The sequence below is a fragment of the Papaver somniferum genome, chromosome 6 (genome assembly GCF_003573695.1).
Source record: "Papaver somniferum cultivar HN1 chromosome 6, ASM357369v1, whole genome shotgun sequence".
Lineage (NCBI taxonomy): Eukaryota > Viridiplantae > Streptophyta > Magnoliopsida > Ranunculales > Papaveraceae > Papaver > Papaver somniferum.
This window is the reverse complement of record NC_039363.1, coordinates 15,461,201-15,476,560: the sequence shown is the minus strand read 5'-3', so window position 1 is coordinate 15,476,560 and position 15,360 is coordinate 15,461,201. Positions and strand designations below refer to the sequence as shown.

Genomic DNA, 15,360 nt, shown 5'->3' with positions numbered 1-15,360 from the left:
CCTAGTTTCAAAGATTATGTGGAATTGTTTGATCATGACATTCCATTTTGCTACTCTTCCAATTTTCTCCGTGATGTCGAGTATTTGACCTATCTGAGTCTTCGTGAAGACTCGGATGGTATGTGCATCAAAATATATCCTTAGTTTTTGTGTTGCCACTACTAAGGCATATATAAGTTGCTCCACCTTGATGTAGTTACGTTCCGCTGAACTGAGTGTCCTGCTGATGTAGTTAATGGGTTTTTCAGCTTGCCCTTGATCTCGCACCAACACTGCGCTCACAACGTAGCTTGTTGCTCCTAAGTATAGGGTGAGTATTTCACCTGGATCCGTCTTCTATAGGATGGGTACTGAAGCCAAGTATTCCTTGATCTTTTCGAAAGCTTGTTCGCACTCCGTGGTCCATATGAACCTGCTTTCTTTCCTTAGTGTATCGAAAAATGCTTTGCATTTATCCGATGATCTTTCTATGAATTTTCCCATGGAAGCTAAGATTTCATTTAGCTTTGTAATCCTTTTAGCGTTTGCGGAGATGGCATTTCCATTATTTCCCTTGATAAGTATATCGTCCACGTAGACCTCTAGTATCTTGCGTATCCATGGTTTGAATATTTTGTCTACCAATCGCTGGTATGTTTCCCCCGCGTTCTTTAGTCCAAAAGACATCCTTGTATAGCAACACAATCCTCGTGGGGTAAAGAATGAAGTATGCTCCTGGTGTTCTTCTGCAAGGGAGATTTGGTTGTAACTGGAGTATCCATCCATGAAGGATAGTCTCTGGTGACCTTCGGTTGCATTGACTAGTTGGTCAATGTTTGGAAGTGGGTAGCTGTCCTTGAGGCAGGATTTGTTGAGATTTCTAAAATCGATGCAAATGCGTACGCCTTCGTTCTTCTTAGGTACAATCACCATGTTAGATATCCACGTGGGATACTTGACTTCTCGTATGAATCCTGCTGTTAGTAGATTTTGCAACTCCTTTTATACCGCTTCTTAGTAGATATCCGCCACCTTGCGGATACGTTGCTTGAATGGTGGTATTTCTGGTTCGGGTCGAAGATGGTGGGAGATCAAATTAGGGTCAATTCCTGGCATGTATTCCATTGACCACGCAAAGACATCTGCGTAATACCGTAGTAGCCTTTGTAGTTGTATCTCCTCGTCTTCTTCTAGAAAAGTTCAGATGTTGATCATCTTTGGTTCCTTCTCGGTGCCGATGTTGATTTTCTTTGTTGGTTCCACTGTTGAGAAGGTTTGCTTCTGAGGTCGTAGAGGAGTGCATTATTATAATTGTCATTTGGTAGAAACGACCGCTACCGGAGTGGCGGAAGTGCCTGCGTCTTGAACTGAGGGGGCTTCAGGAACCTTTAAGCCTCCGTATTTTACTTCGTCGGTATTCGTCTTTCGTCTTTTCCTTTCATGTCGTTGGGCAGCGGATCTTTCTTCATTGAACATGGCCTCTGCTAGATTGCATAGACTTGCATTTTTCCGGTCACCTTTGATTTCCATTTCACCCATGGGTGTAGGAAATCAGAATTATTGGTGATATGTCGAAGTTGTTCATCGCAATAGATTGACCCATAGTCTTCTCATGATTACGTTGTAGGGCGAAGGTGCTTCCACAACATAGAACCTTGTATTGGTTACTAAGGGTCCTGCGCGTACCTGTAAGATAATTTCTCCTTTTGGTTTGGATACTGCTCCATTGAATCCGTATATTGTGCAAGTGGATGAATCCATTTTCTCAACTGTCAAACCCATACGTAGGTAGTGTTCGTAAAACAATACATTCAACGAGATGCCCACATCAACGAGGACCTTCATAACGTTCCATCCATGTATTGGAAGAGTGATCACAAGTGGATCCTTGTGAATGTTGACTTCCTGATTGACGTCTCTTGTTGAGAATGTTAATGGCGTAGCCATCCATTCTTCTCAAGTCCTTGTAGGTGGTCTACTTAGCTTGAATGCCTCGTGGGATTCTAGCTTTCTTTTGTTTCGAGGTAACTCGGGGATGTCTTCGAGTAGTTCTTCCTGACCTCCGCTGGAGAAGGTGATCATGTTGATGTATTTTCTGTCCTGAGGTAGTTCTACCTTTTCCTTAAGGGCTACCTCAGCATCAGCTGGTTGTTTCCGCACGTACTCCATGAACTTGCCTTCATCTATGAATCTCTGGATCATGTTCCTTAGGTGATAACATGTATCAGTTGTATGCCTGTAGTACTGGTCGTACTCACAGTACTCCTTGGACTCCTTTGTTTTATCTGGTTGCTTTCCCCTAGTGTTAGGGTATGGAAAGCCCGGTTTCGCTCCTTCCTTTCTTAGAATATGGGAGAACGTGGTGTTTAGCTTTGTGTAGATTTTATCTACAAATTATTCTTTTCCTATTCCTCTTCCTTTGACAACTCCGTATTTGGATATTTTGTCTTGAGAGATGGTTCTGCCCCTAGTTTCATTTTTCCTCTTAGGTATCTCCGGAATTGGCTCCAAGGAGTTGGTTCGTTGTGGAGCTGTTGTTGTTTTTTCTTGCGCCCTGGGGTTGTCCTTCTGGATTTCTTCTATTCTGATGTAGCGATCTTGGACGACCCTGAGCTATCCCTCATAATCAAGGGATCGATTGTGAAGCTCCACGAAGATATCTGAGGTTCTATCAAGTCCATACTTATAGCAATTAATGCTAATTTATAGATTGACTTTCCCGATTGCTTGGCATGTCTTCTGCCACATGTCTGTGTATTGTATTAATGTCTCTCGGGGTCCGATAGATAAAGAAAATAGCGTATCTAACCCTGCCTTTGTTGACTTGTTGTACATGTCTGTCTCCAAGAACACCGTAGACAATTGCTCAAAAGAGTCAATTGAGTTTGCTGGTAAGTTGTCATAACATGCCAATGCTGATCCTGTCAAGCTTGCAGGAAAATACCTACAAAGTAATACCTCATCTATTTCCCAATGGGAAAGGACACGAGTGTAATACCTTAGGTGGACTGCGGGATCAGAGGTACCATTGTATGCTTGAAACATAGGTACCAGGCATTTCACAGGGATAGGCTCCCTCAAAATGCGAAGAGACAACGGAGATGTTGTCACTTCTTGGAGCACCTATTCTAGCCTTGCTCCTGCGTGACCGGCTTTAAATCCTTGTATCTCCTTCCGAATTTTCTCCATTTGCTGCATGACCATGTTCACGTTGTGAACATCTCTTTAAAATGTATCATCATAATAAGGTTGAGAGGGCTTGTAAGTTGGATCCATTTCGTTTGGATCATGCTGCATTCTCCTGGCTCCCCCTGGTGGGTTAGTCTTTGGTAGGTTAAGATCCACGCTTCGTCTTCTTGAGATAACTCCGTTCTCACGCCTCTTTATCGAAGGGTGAGTTTGGGAACCTTCCATATGTACATCTAGCATATCTTTTAGGTTCTGGTTCTCCTGGGACATCACGTGCATTGCATCCTCATGATCCTTGTTACGGAGTATCAAAGCTACTACTTGTGCTTACATTTGATCTTCATTATGGATTCCACTACCCTGAGGAGTGTTGTCGGCTGGGTCCTCAGAGTCATCCACACCTTATTCTATGACCGGAGCGTCGGGATCTAGCTGGATCGTATTTAGGTTTTCTAACCCCCTCCCTGTGGGAGCTAAGGTTCTGGGTAACCCTGCGTTGGCCACAGGTGGCTTTGTTACATTACGATGCTCCGGTAACGGCGTGCCGTAAAGTGGTTGAGCTCCCGATGTTTTCCCCATACCTTCAGCAGGAATAGGTGGCTTGTTAGCAACTTTTCTTCTTGTTATTTCACTTTGCCCGTCCTCTGCTCTGTTCGTTGATTCGCTTGAGATGGCTTTTGAGATATTCCTCTTGTAATTGCTGGTCATGAGCCTGTTGGCACGTCGCTTGGTTTCTGCATGGTTTAGGTCTTTGACTATCATGTCGACATAGAAAAAAGTGGTGAGATCTTCTACTTGGATGCCTTCGTTAAAAAACAACAATTAATGCTCTGACATAGAAGACGGCTAAGCAGCTTTTTCAGAAAAGGACTGAAATGATGGTTTGAAATACAAGTATTAAATTTCTTATGACACCCTTGGAAAAAAAAACTTTAAATGTTGAAAACCAACTAAAAAATGGGTGTCAGATCTCCCAAAAAACAAGGTTATTAAATGCTTGAGAAGATCTTTTTCCTTAAAATCTTACTGAGATTCCTCTTCAGTCATAGGTACTCAGATCTAAAGGATACCTTGTCGGAAAAGGCTTTTCTAGTATAAAACAAAATTTTTAACATTTTGTGAGTGCGTTTTTGCGAAAAACTTTGTAGATCTGTGATGTGGTAAGTCTTTAGAGGCTGTGAACTCAAAGAACATACATAAATAGCGGATGAACAAATCACTAGAAAGTGAGATTCATCGTTGTAGAGCACAAATCCCTTCGTTAAAGAAGATGTGTTCATTAAAAATAAAGAAATATGAAAACTCAAGCCGGTAAGCAAAAACTTCTAGCGCCAAACTTTGACTACTCGTTTTCTCATAGTCTACGTAATGTAAACATCTCAAAGGGTCGAATACTATGTAGTAATGATACCTCTGTTAACTGACAATGTTGAGTAATAAAAGATATCTAAGATCACGAAAATAACAAAGAACACAAATATAATGTAAATGGAACTAAGTTATCATAAGACACGAGAGATTACGTGGTTCGACTTTTTTCCGCATCCACGGGGTAATAAGCGATTTGTTTGTATTAAGTTGTGGTGGTTACAAAGATCTTAAATGCTTCCCAAAGTAATAGAGAGAACTCAAGTTGAAGTAAATACTTAAGTTCTAAACATTAAAGAGGTATAAGCTTAAGACTAGATCTTCTTCTCCTAGATATTGAATGCCCTTGGTTTGTTAGTGAAGCTTGGTATTTATAGCCTCCTCTTCTCCAGGTATATCTTTGCTATCTTTGGATCCACTGTTCCCTGATATACCTTCCGTACAAATGGTACCTTCGTTCACCGGGCGCTTTCTTCAGCCGGACTCTTCCACCTCAGCTGACCCACGTTCCTTCGTGATTTGTGCATTTATGCTGATTAGATGCGTCATCTACCTCGGTTCCTTCGCCATCTTCCCCTCCCTAGACTAGGCTTTACTTTTTCCATCTTGACCGTCGAGGTATCCCTTCTTGGGATGAGATAAAGAAGATCTGCGAAGGTATCTTCTGCTTCTCCGGTTTCTCTGCATAGCGAGGGCTACACAGTTATCTTGTATCCGACCACTAAGATCGTGACACATTCTCCGCGGAATATTGGTATTCACAGTTGATTAAAATATTTTTCGTCGCAGAGGCTAGCATTGATTGAATATGGTTTTTCGTGGATGTTCAAAACCCTCTTCATAATTAGCGCTTTGTTATGATCGCTACTTATTTGGATGCCCATCCCCCTTTTGAGTTGATTTTAGTCGACTTATGCCAGTCCAATGCTAAAGTTTCGTGAAGAAGGAGTCGTGTTTTCAAAATAAATTTCTAATGTTACGATATATTTTCTTATGCACATTGATATGGAGAAATTGTGCTTGCATGATATGGTTGGAAGTAGGGATTAGTGAATATTTTAAGATTGAACTGCTAATTAAGCTGGTGTATCACTTTTCTATGTTTACTAACTAAATCGAATTAGCTCATGAATTACATGTCAATTCACTCTCCTACATATTGCTTGCCCAAATTCAATAGGTGGATGCCTACCCAGATAGAATCACATTTACTTTACTCTTTGTTTTTAATTCACTTGAACCTATTGTCTCTCGGTCTGTCTCCTTTAATTTAGCGCGTTTGGATACACACTCAGCAGTAGTTTTTAGACTTCCAAAAGGCAAAAAGCAAGAAGTTAGTTTGGGTATAAAATTTCAGAACGACTCCTAAAAGTAGAAAACTCAGTTTTTTTGTGAAGCAAAATATCTTTGCTTCTGACTTCTGCTTCTCAAAAAGTCGACTTTTTTGCTTCTAGGAGTCGTTCTGAAGTTTGATACCCAAACTAACTTCTTTCTTTTTGACTTTTAAAAGGCAAAAAGTTACTTCTAAATTTATATCCCGACGCGCTAAAATACCCACCAAAAATGAAGTGATCGTAATTAAAATCAGGAAAAGCAAAATCAAACTAATGATGATAATTCTTAGTGGATATTCTTAGCTAAACGAATAGTTAGACTCAGAGACATCGATTTAGCTACCAAATTAAATAGATATTCGTCTCTTTGAATTCAGATTTGTCTATGAAGTGCCAGTTATTTTCTTTTGTCTGGTTACTTACCTAATGCGACAAGAGGGTGGATGCCTAAAACAAAATTGCCTCTAGCATAAGCCAAATTCAGAAGTCAAAGAGGGATGCTCCGTTGACAACCATTTATCCAGGGACAAATCCATAGCTTTTCCCCTTCTACAATTAGAATGGTAAAAGATTGAAGTGTGTATATCATTTTTGGAAGTCAAAAGAAGAAAAGTTATTTTAATTTACTTCTAAAAGATATAAAGTTATTCTTAACATGCATCTAAGCACCCTCAAAATGTTGATTTTAAATGAATATTGCAAGTCGGGTGTAACAGTAATAGATGCATGTATACAAGGAGTAGGAATGCATAGGAATGCTTTTATAATCCTCCCGAGATTTTCCAACAATACTCCGGATTAAAACACTTCTTTAGCATGTTTGATTACCTGCACGAACCAAATGGCAGAAAGCAGTAATAATTTAATGTACTCAATAACTGAATAACACCTATAGGAAACAGATCCAAAAACTTGAACCAAACATGTTAAAAACTCAACTAATCGCTTAAATCAATGACACTGTAAAGCTTCAAAGAAACTATTCTTTAATTTTTTATTCATTGTGGTAGACAAATTGTTGTCTTCGATAATCGAAAGTAGACAACAAACATTATGTATGATTAAAATAGGTCGCACCACTTATGCAAGGCAGCTAATGGATGTAACATTTTGCTTGAGGGTGTACCAATATACATATAGGACAAAAAAATAATTGCTTTTAAATTGATACACCCCCAAATAAAATGGTATTCCCCATTAGCAATCTTGCTTATGCAAGGTGGCCAAAGTAAGATTAATCTGAAGTTATGAACTAAGAACAATTAATCCAAGAGCTCGAGGGAGTTAGTGCAATGGAAGGATCCGATGCATTACTTGAACTTGATTAAGTCGTGGGAGGCATTTAATTTTATAAAGATACTAGGAGTGTGAGGCATTTAATTTCTTTTTCTTTTTCTTTTTCTTTTCAGACAAAAATATCAAATTTCATTAAATAGGACAGACTATCCTTGATTAATTCCTTTGTTCAAATATGATTATATTCAATTAATCATTAGTTATTTCGAAACAAAAAGATCCAATATCGGCATTCCAGTTATGGTGCGCTGTCTAGGACGATAGCTTAATCAGTCATAGGGCTAGGCCGTAAGCATTGGTCGAAAGCTTGGACACTTGAAACCAAAGAGATGTTGTGTCGAGATAGGCACGTACGACAAGAAGCTTTGTTAATGATCTTTGATCAGATTATAACGTAAGCCGTAAGGAATAAAATTCATCTATGAGTGCCAATGTGCCATGCGGCTTTTGTTGGTCTTCTCTCGGCGTGTAGGTCATATGTTGGATTGGTTGGGCTGAATCATTTCCAACCATGTTGCACGCTATTGGTTCCTTGCCACACCCAGTGATCATACCATATTTGCACATATGTTATTTTGAGTCTCAACTATCTAAGTTGGCCAATCTTTATTCCACCATTGCATACGATGACAAAACATTTTCTACTTCAAATGTAAATTTTTATGTGCATGCATGGAGATGTTCTAACTAACCAATCAATTGAATTTTTATTGATAATAGTAAACGAAACATTTTCAAATAACACGTTATTTTAATGCCAATGAAATATTCGTAGCACCAGGACGTGTGACATCATAAAACAATGATTTGATTTGATTGATCAAGAACGACAATCAACTTGTGAGAGTAAAGGAGTGATAGTCGAGGGAGTCTTCCATGCATATTTGACCTTGATGGTGGAATAGCCGCGAATAGGTCCTGAACCATCTGTAAGGAGACAAGTACCATCACTTCTTGGTCTTAGATCATCTCCTATGTCTTCGACGCTAGCGAACCCATGACAGTCAAGGAGCACATTGGTATGGGTGCAACGACATGAATTATAGAAAGTCACCTCATACTCGGGTAACCCTTTAATTATAGCTCCCGTAGGTTTTTGAGAAATCTTTATGTCTGCTGCCGTGTAGTAACAGTCGTCCACCTTAGCTGCAACAAAGCCTGCCATTTTAACACAACAAAATATAAGTTAGTTCTCACAAAATATATTCAGAGTTATACAGAATCGACAGACAAAATATCTATAAAGACATCAGATATACGTGAGATGGATCTATAATAACCCAGTAATCCCATTAACTTGATTCGTTTATTTCTTTTTCTCTTTCACGCTAAAAGAATCAAATGTTAGCTCAACATCAAACAATAGGGAGATTTCATTTATAAGCATCACAGACTTATTTTTATCATTTAGTAGTCACCCAAGTAATATCGACATAGGTTTCATTTTATAGACTAACTTCTTTAGGACTAAACATTTGGTTTTTGTTGTTGTTGATAATAGTTATAATCACCCGACAACTTTATAACATATGCATATGCTATTGGGACTTAGTTCAACCATTTGAAGAAGTTGGTAAGAATTTCATTGAAAAAAAGAGGAAATAAAAACACGTATCAAATGATTATATGCTTCAATAAAACGATAAAACAAATACTTAGAAAATTTCGGTATCTGAAAAGTTTGATACCTTTCCCGATCAGACTTAGTACAACAATTGCAATTGTAATAAGAGATTTAGTACTAGCAGATGCCATAGTAGAAGATTACCACAAATTTGAGTACCAAATGATTCTTCTTGTAGGATAAGTTTGTGAAGTTGGATTGCTATCCGGCTTCGACAAATCAACTCATCTATTTATAGGGTTTTACAACGACTCACTATGCCTATGGTATATTTGACAATTAATATTATATCATATGAGATTTGGAGCTTAAGTTTTTAGTTATTATTAGTAATATTTTTGAACATTGTGATATTTCAACATTGAATATTTTGATATGATATTTCAACATTATGACCACGCTAAATGATATTATCATAATCAATTATTACGGATTTTTCATTGATTTAGTTTCCATTTTTAAATTTAAAAATCTCCAATTATTTCACTTAATAAACATTTTTATACAATAAGCAAATAAATATCGAATGCAATTTTGTTGCCACCTTTTCTAAGGAGCCAGTTAGCAATTCCACGTAAATATTCCGGTCGGAGACACCCAAATTTAATCGCCCAAGTGAAATGCAAAATTCGACCCACTATGTGAGAAAGAAGCCATTTGTGTTCAATGCGTTTACTATCGTTCTAATTGTAAGTAACTAAGAGATGAGAAATTGGGTCAATTTCCCTTATATTTTTAAAACATGATTCTGATGGAACTGGATGCATCCTGATGTAAATTAAAATTAAGAAAAAATATTTGAAAATGGGTAGGATGAAATTGTTTACGTCCTGGCTATTTTTACATTCTCGTCCATTTAAATATTATCAAATTTTACATGTCTTTTTCACTCAGGAATTGTCCTTATCGGATTAATTGACCAATTTTATGTTAAGAGATGGGAAAAAAAAAAGAACCGGAAAAATAGAAAGAAAGAGAAAGATGATGTAAGACCCTCTCTACATATATAATAAGACATCAATAAGGCTCATTAAGCTATATTGTAAGGCAGTTCCTATGACAATGCACAAATGAAAGTATTTGATCAGCTAGGTGGATTAGCAAATTCGTTTTCACATTAACATTAAGCTGGCGGCCTTATAATAAACGCGAGGATCGACATGAACTGCCAGCGACCAAACTTCACTCGGGCAGATCGGTTACACTCCCCCAATGCTCCCATGACTCGTGAGTTTGACATAAAGTTTGATTACAATAATAAAGCTGTACTGAACTACTGATATGTAGTGATGATAATAATATTGTAATTTTTATAAAAGATAAACAACACATAAGTATATTATAATAGTAATATTTACAAAAGTCACGTATAATAATATAGTGTCAGTTGAAAAGTGATGGAAAGTTAGAGTGGGCGAATCATGCTCGTGTGTGGGCGTTTTTATTTGACCTCGTGTTGTTATTTCACACTCCCGCTTTTTTTGTCTTAATTGCCTGGTGTTCCCTGAAGCGTCTGTTCTTCCGTCTCACTTAAGGGTGCACAGGAACCGAGCCGGACCGAACCGGAACCGATAGAACTGTACCTGATTTTGGACCGAACCGAGGTATAAGGTACAAGTACCGGTCCCAAAAATAGGAACCGAGCTCTGGGGGTACAGGTACACGGTCCAACACATGAACCGTCTCGTACCGGACCGAAGTCCCGAATAATTCTGACCGTTAGATTTAGGGGATAAGGGATCTGTCTCAGCCATTGGATTAATAGGGGTATATAAGCTCACATTATTAGATTAGGGTTTCAGTTCCCTTAGTTTTTTCTCGCCTCTTCTCAGTACTTCTCTCTGAGAAGGAGAAGAAATTCTCCCCTTCTTCTGATCTTCATCTTCTCTGTTAACCTTCAATCAAACGATTAAAAGTTCAAACCGTATTACTTCGTCTGTCTCTTCGTTTTTAATTCCGGTGTGAAGAAAATTAGAAGAACAATTCCGGTGGTAAGTAATTTTTAATTTTTTGATTTTAATTTTTGTATGCATGTCTGTGAATCTGTGATTGAGATTAACGGATTTTTGTTTTCTCTAGCGAGTAGCGGCTTAAAAGATTTTCTTCATCTCCCACCAAACCTTCATAGCGAGTAGCGGCTTAAAGGATTCACTGCAATCACCGTAAGATATTTTTCTTCTTCATATGGATGTTGTTTCTTTTACACTTCTGAAACTAAATCTAGGCTTTTAGTGTTCTGTCACATTTTTGGATGATTTTTTTGCTTTTAGATCTTTGATTCATGAGCAGTAGTTTAGCCGTGAAGATGGAAATGCTATTCTAAAGCTAGGGTTACCTAAAAATTTCTGTAATAGACTAATAGTTGTTTTTTAGTTTTGTGAATGCTGATAAAATGTTAACATGGGTGTTGAATTTGACTCTGAGTATTTAGTTTACCATTCTTTTGATTGAGTTAGTTTAAAGGCTATTGATGAATGTTTTTGAATAGTTATTATGAATCATACTTGAAATAGAAAGCTAAATTGTTCACTTCCAGAGGTATTTGTATGGATTTTCACAAGTAATTAGATAACCAGTTCACAGAACCTTGTGTAGCCCAGTTTCCTCAAACATCTTGCTTTTTGATCTTTCAATTGGAACTATCATGAATTTATAAGCAATGAGTTGCCAAAATTTTTAGTCAATTTCTTTAACATTTTGATCAAATCAACTCTTCTCAAGTATATATAAACACATAATATACATGCAATGATCAAGTATACAACTATCATTGAGGATCCAACAACTGTATCTGTGGCAGTGGTAGGTGTAGCAGTTGTAGGTGTAGGAGTTGTAGTATCTGAAAGCGAGTCTTAAGTCCTTGTAGAAGCTCTTTATCTACAAGGACAATTGAGGCATTTCTTTGCACACAAAGCTGGCTAAGGAAGCCAATACAACTTGATCTTCTATCTGATTACATACCAGATGATGATGTTGAAATTGAAGAAGGTAACATATTACATTATTACTTGTGTTTGGCAGTAATAGATATAGTCTAATGGTTACTAACTGCTATTATTATTTTTTTGCAGCGTTACTTGGTCCTATCAACAATGATGACACCACAAGTGCTGCTGACATGGATTAGAAGATCAATATTCAAGGCTACTGCAGCACTGCTAGACTGCTAGTTGTTCTTTTATCAGATTTTCTCATTTTCAAGACTTAGTGTGTGTCTGTGACTACTGCTACTTCTTTTTTAAGATTTTCAAGACATTGCTTGTTTGGTTTGCTATTAATATTGCTACTTATTAGTTGTTGCTTTGAGATATTGAAAAATAGGTAAAAAAACAGGTAAAAAAGTAAAAAACAGGGCAGTAGATTTCTGTTTTTTTTTTCCCCTGAAATGGAACCGGAACCGAGGTACTCGGTACTGGGACCGGTCCATTTTTTTGGTACCGAAGGCTGTAAGGTACAGGTACTCGGTTTCGGCAAGAACCGAGCCGAACCGTACCGTGTGCACCCTTAGTCTCACTCAACAAACCAACAATTTTGTTGGTTCGTCCATCCATTTTTCATGTTTGTTGAATCTATAGTGGGAGCAAAATGAATGAACTTGTAGTTTGTTGAGTCTATAAAAACTGCTCTAATAACCCGAGAATTGAAGGTTCGAATTTCATTTGCTTCTGGGGAGAGAAAAAATTTGGTCTCATGAAGCAAATTACTTGGGCCGAAGCAATTTTGGGCCGAAATCCAGAAAAAAAAAAACTTCTTTATAACTTGTACTAAGGCTCCCCTTTAACTAGAACGATTTTTTTGGCACAACTCTTTTTTTGGAGGAGACCATCATTTTATTATTAGTAAGTTATTTGAAGTAATCTGATGACACCCCTTATCCATATATTTATTTTAATACCAAAAGTACCCTCCTGATTTTTTTTTTGTAATGATTAGCTAGTGTAATTAATCATTGATTAAGGTTAGATTAATATATGATTTTTTTGTAAAAGAAGTAGAATTATTGAGTAACTAAAGTTTTAATAGAAGAAGAAGATGGAGAGAAAAATTATTTTGAGATGGGTGAATATGGAGAAAAAACATCCTTTAGGTACCGAGGTATGCTTGTAACTTAGTTAATGTTGCTATAAATGGCCTAAAATATCTTCAAAATGAAAATTGTAAAAAAAAAAAAAAAATCAACTAGGTCAACATAGTTCGGTTATGTTATATGAAGAACATGTAACTGAACTTTCTGGAAATGCAGTTCTGTTAAAATACATAAGTAACTGAATCAGAGCTTTAATGGAGTTTTTGTTTGTTCGGCTAGCTGATGAAAAATCAAATGTAACCGAACTACTATGCTTGAGGTTACATATTTTTCTTCAGTTCAGTCGACTCGACCACATTGTAACCAAATTTTAAACAACATAGTTCGATAGGTTCGCAAAATCTATACGAACCAGTCATTTAGCCGAACCCGCAGTTTTTCCATGCACTTAAAATCTATAGGTTCGGCATGACTGTAACGTTTATAAAACATTGTTGAACTCTTCGTTCGGTTAGCAAAAAAGTTTCCACTTAACCGAACTCATCATATAGGTCTTCAAAGTAAAGTTCAGATAGGAACTTATTTTTGCGATTTAACCGAACTCAACATTTGGTTATACAACGAAGAGTTCGGTTTTAAAAAAACTTTTGCGACTCAACTGAACTCAGACGTTTGCTTAGGAAAAAAAATCTTAGCCAAAGTGTTCTTCATGTTCTTCATCTTTAAAAGTTCTGTTGTAAAACTAGGTTTTTTTCAAAATTATTCTAACCGAACTTACTACTGTAAGCTCCATATTTAACCTACTTTGATGACTAGTGCTGAAAATTTCAATCAAAAACAAATTAGACATAATGGGTTTGTGGGAAAATACTTGTGGACGGGTTTGTTTACAAAAGATTGTGTTAGAGCACTGTTGGGTCGAACTCGCAAGCGTTTCTATCTCAAGCTTGTTTGTCAATGTTAGTGATCAAAACTATAAGTCTTGATTTCTAGTCTGCTTATAGATGTTTCGGACTAGGATAAACTGTGTAGTTGAGCATTAGACTTCACGGTGTTCATCATTGAAGACGAAGAACTACTAAGGAGAGCTTGTGAAACTTCATCAACAAAAACTTATGTGGATACTGAAACTCATCTATCACTTGGAAAGTCTATTTCTATTCTATCTCCTATATTGATACATAAGTCGTGTTACGATATAATTTTCTATTATACACATTTGATACTTCGAGTTGAGTTTAACTCTCTTACATATTCTCGGAATATGTGTTGGCAAGCTTTCGCTTGACCAAGTTCATCTTATATTCTTGACGAAAGTCAAAAGATGGTCATGTGAAAATTGCCGAGTAACATCTTACAATATGGTTTGTGTGATACAATCATTTGGTGTAGACTTGGAATGTTTCGTTATGATTATTTCAATATCTTGAAAATTGCTTTGATTTTAATAGACGAATTTCGCCCCAAAGAGCAGCGAGATTCCGAAGGCTAACACTCCACGGTTTACGGTTCCTACTATTGACGTAATCACCGAAGGAGTTGTTGAAGTTTTCAGGAGTATACCATTCCCTCTCCGCGGGATTTAGAACGTAACACGTCATCGTCGTCTCCCCCTTACTCCGCAGATAACACTCCCTCAGTGCACGGAGATAATTCCCCGATAATTGCGACACAGAACGACTGTGAGTATTGGTGGAAGAGCCTTCACGACCAGCAATCACATCGTAATAAAAGGAGTCACCATACTTGTACAACGGCAGCATAAGACCCGCCTCGAAGGCTCCAACCGTAGTTAACAAGTGAAACTCATCAAAATGATACTTCGAGATGAGCTCATAAGTAATATTATCCTCAGGGGCATAGAAACGAACCTCGAAGGCTTGAAGCTCATGCTTTTCCTTGAAAACTTCATGGTCAATATGCTTGAACGTAACTTTCTTCTTGCTGACCGAAACGCTGCGTATCAGCGGGGCAGCTTCATCCTCTTCCGCGGGATCGGATGAACCAATAAAAGCCTCGGAAGCTCTTCTTTTCAAAGAAGGATTCTTAGAAGATTCAGCTCTCGGGACACCACCTTTGGTGTTCTTCCCTTTGAAAGAAAGTATTGGAGGTGGTGGCAGCACTACAGAACGCAGAGGAGGAACATCAAAGGAGACAACACGAGGAGGTGTCTGCGAACACCTAACGTCATCACGAGGACGAGAAACCGCACGATCGGAAGCGTTTCGAGACCCGAAAGGATTTTTTGAGGGACCCTCTTTCCTAGGAGGAGAGGCCTTCGCCCCAGAAGAAGAAACTCTAATACCACGGGGATCCATTTGAGACTCTCTGCGCGGAGGGGATCTCGGTAGACTAGAACCCGGAGTTTGATAAGGAAGCCGCGGACGGTCAGACATGGCTGCGAAGAGGTACAACATAAACAAGTTAGAAACAAACACAAGGACATCACCAAAGATCAAAAAACCACATAAATAGTAGTCCATCTCAACATAGCACAGAAACCCTAAAACTAGCATACATGCTTGAAATTCCCCAAAACCCTA

General features: G+C 37.9%; 1 protein-coding gene across 1 annotated transcript; it reads right to left on the bottom strand.

The window, feature by feature from the left end:
* Positions 1 to 7,948: 7,948 nt before the first annotated feature.
* On the bottom strand, positions 7,949 to 8,988 carry LOC113285890. Its single transcript, XM_026534630.1, has 2 exons — positions 8,855 to 8,988; positions 7,949 to 8,324 (listed from the first exon to the last, which is right to left on the bottom strand). The coding sequence occupies exons 1-2, from the start codon at positions 8,919 to 8,921 to the stop codon at positions 7,987 to 7,989; spliced, it is 405 nt and encodes a 134-aa protein (XP_026390415.1). The 5' UTR covers positions 8,922 to 8,988; the 3' UTR covers positions 7,949 to 7,986.
* Between the last annotated feature and the right edge of the window lie 6,372 nt (positions 8,989 to 15,360).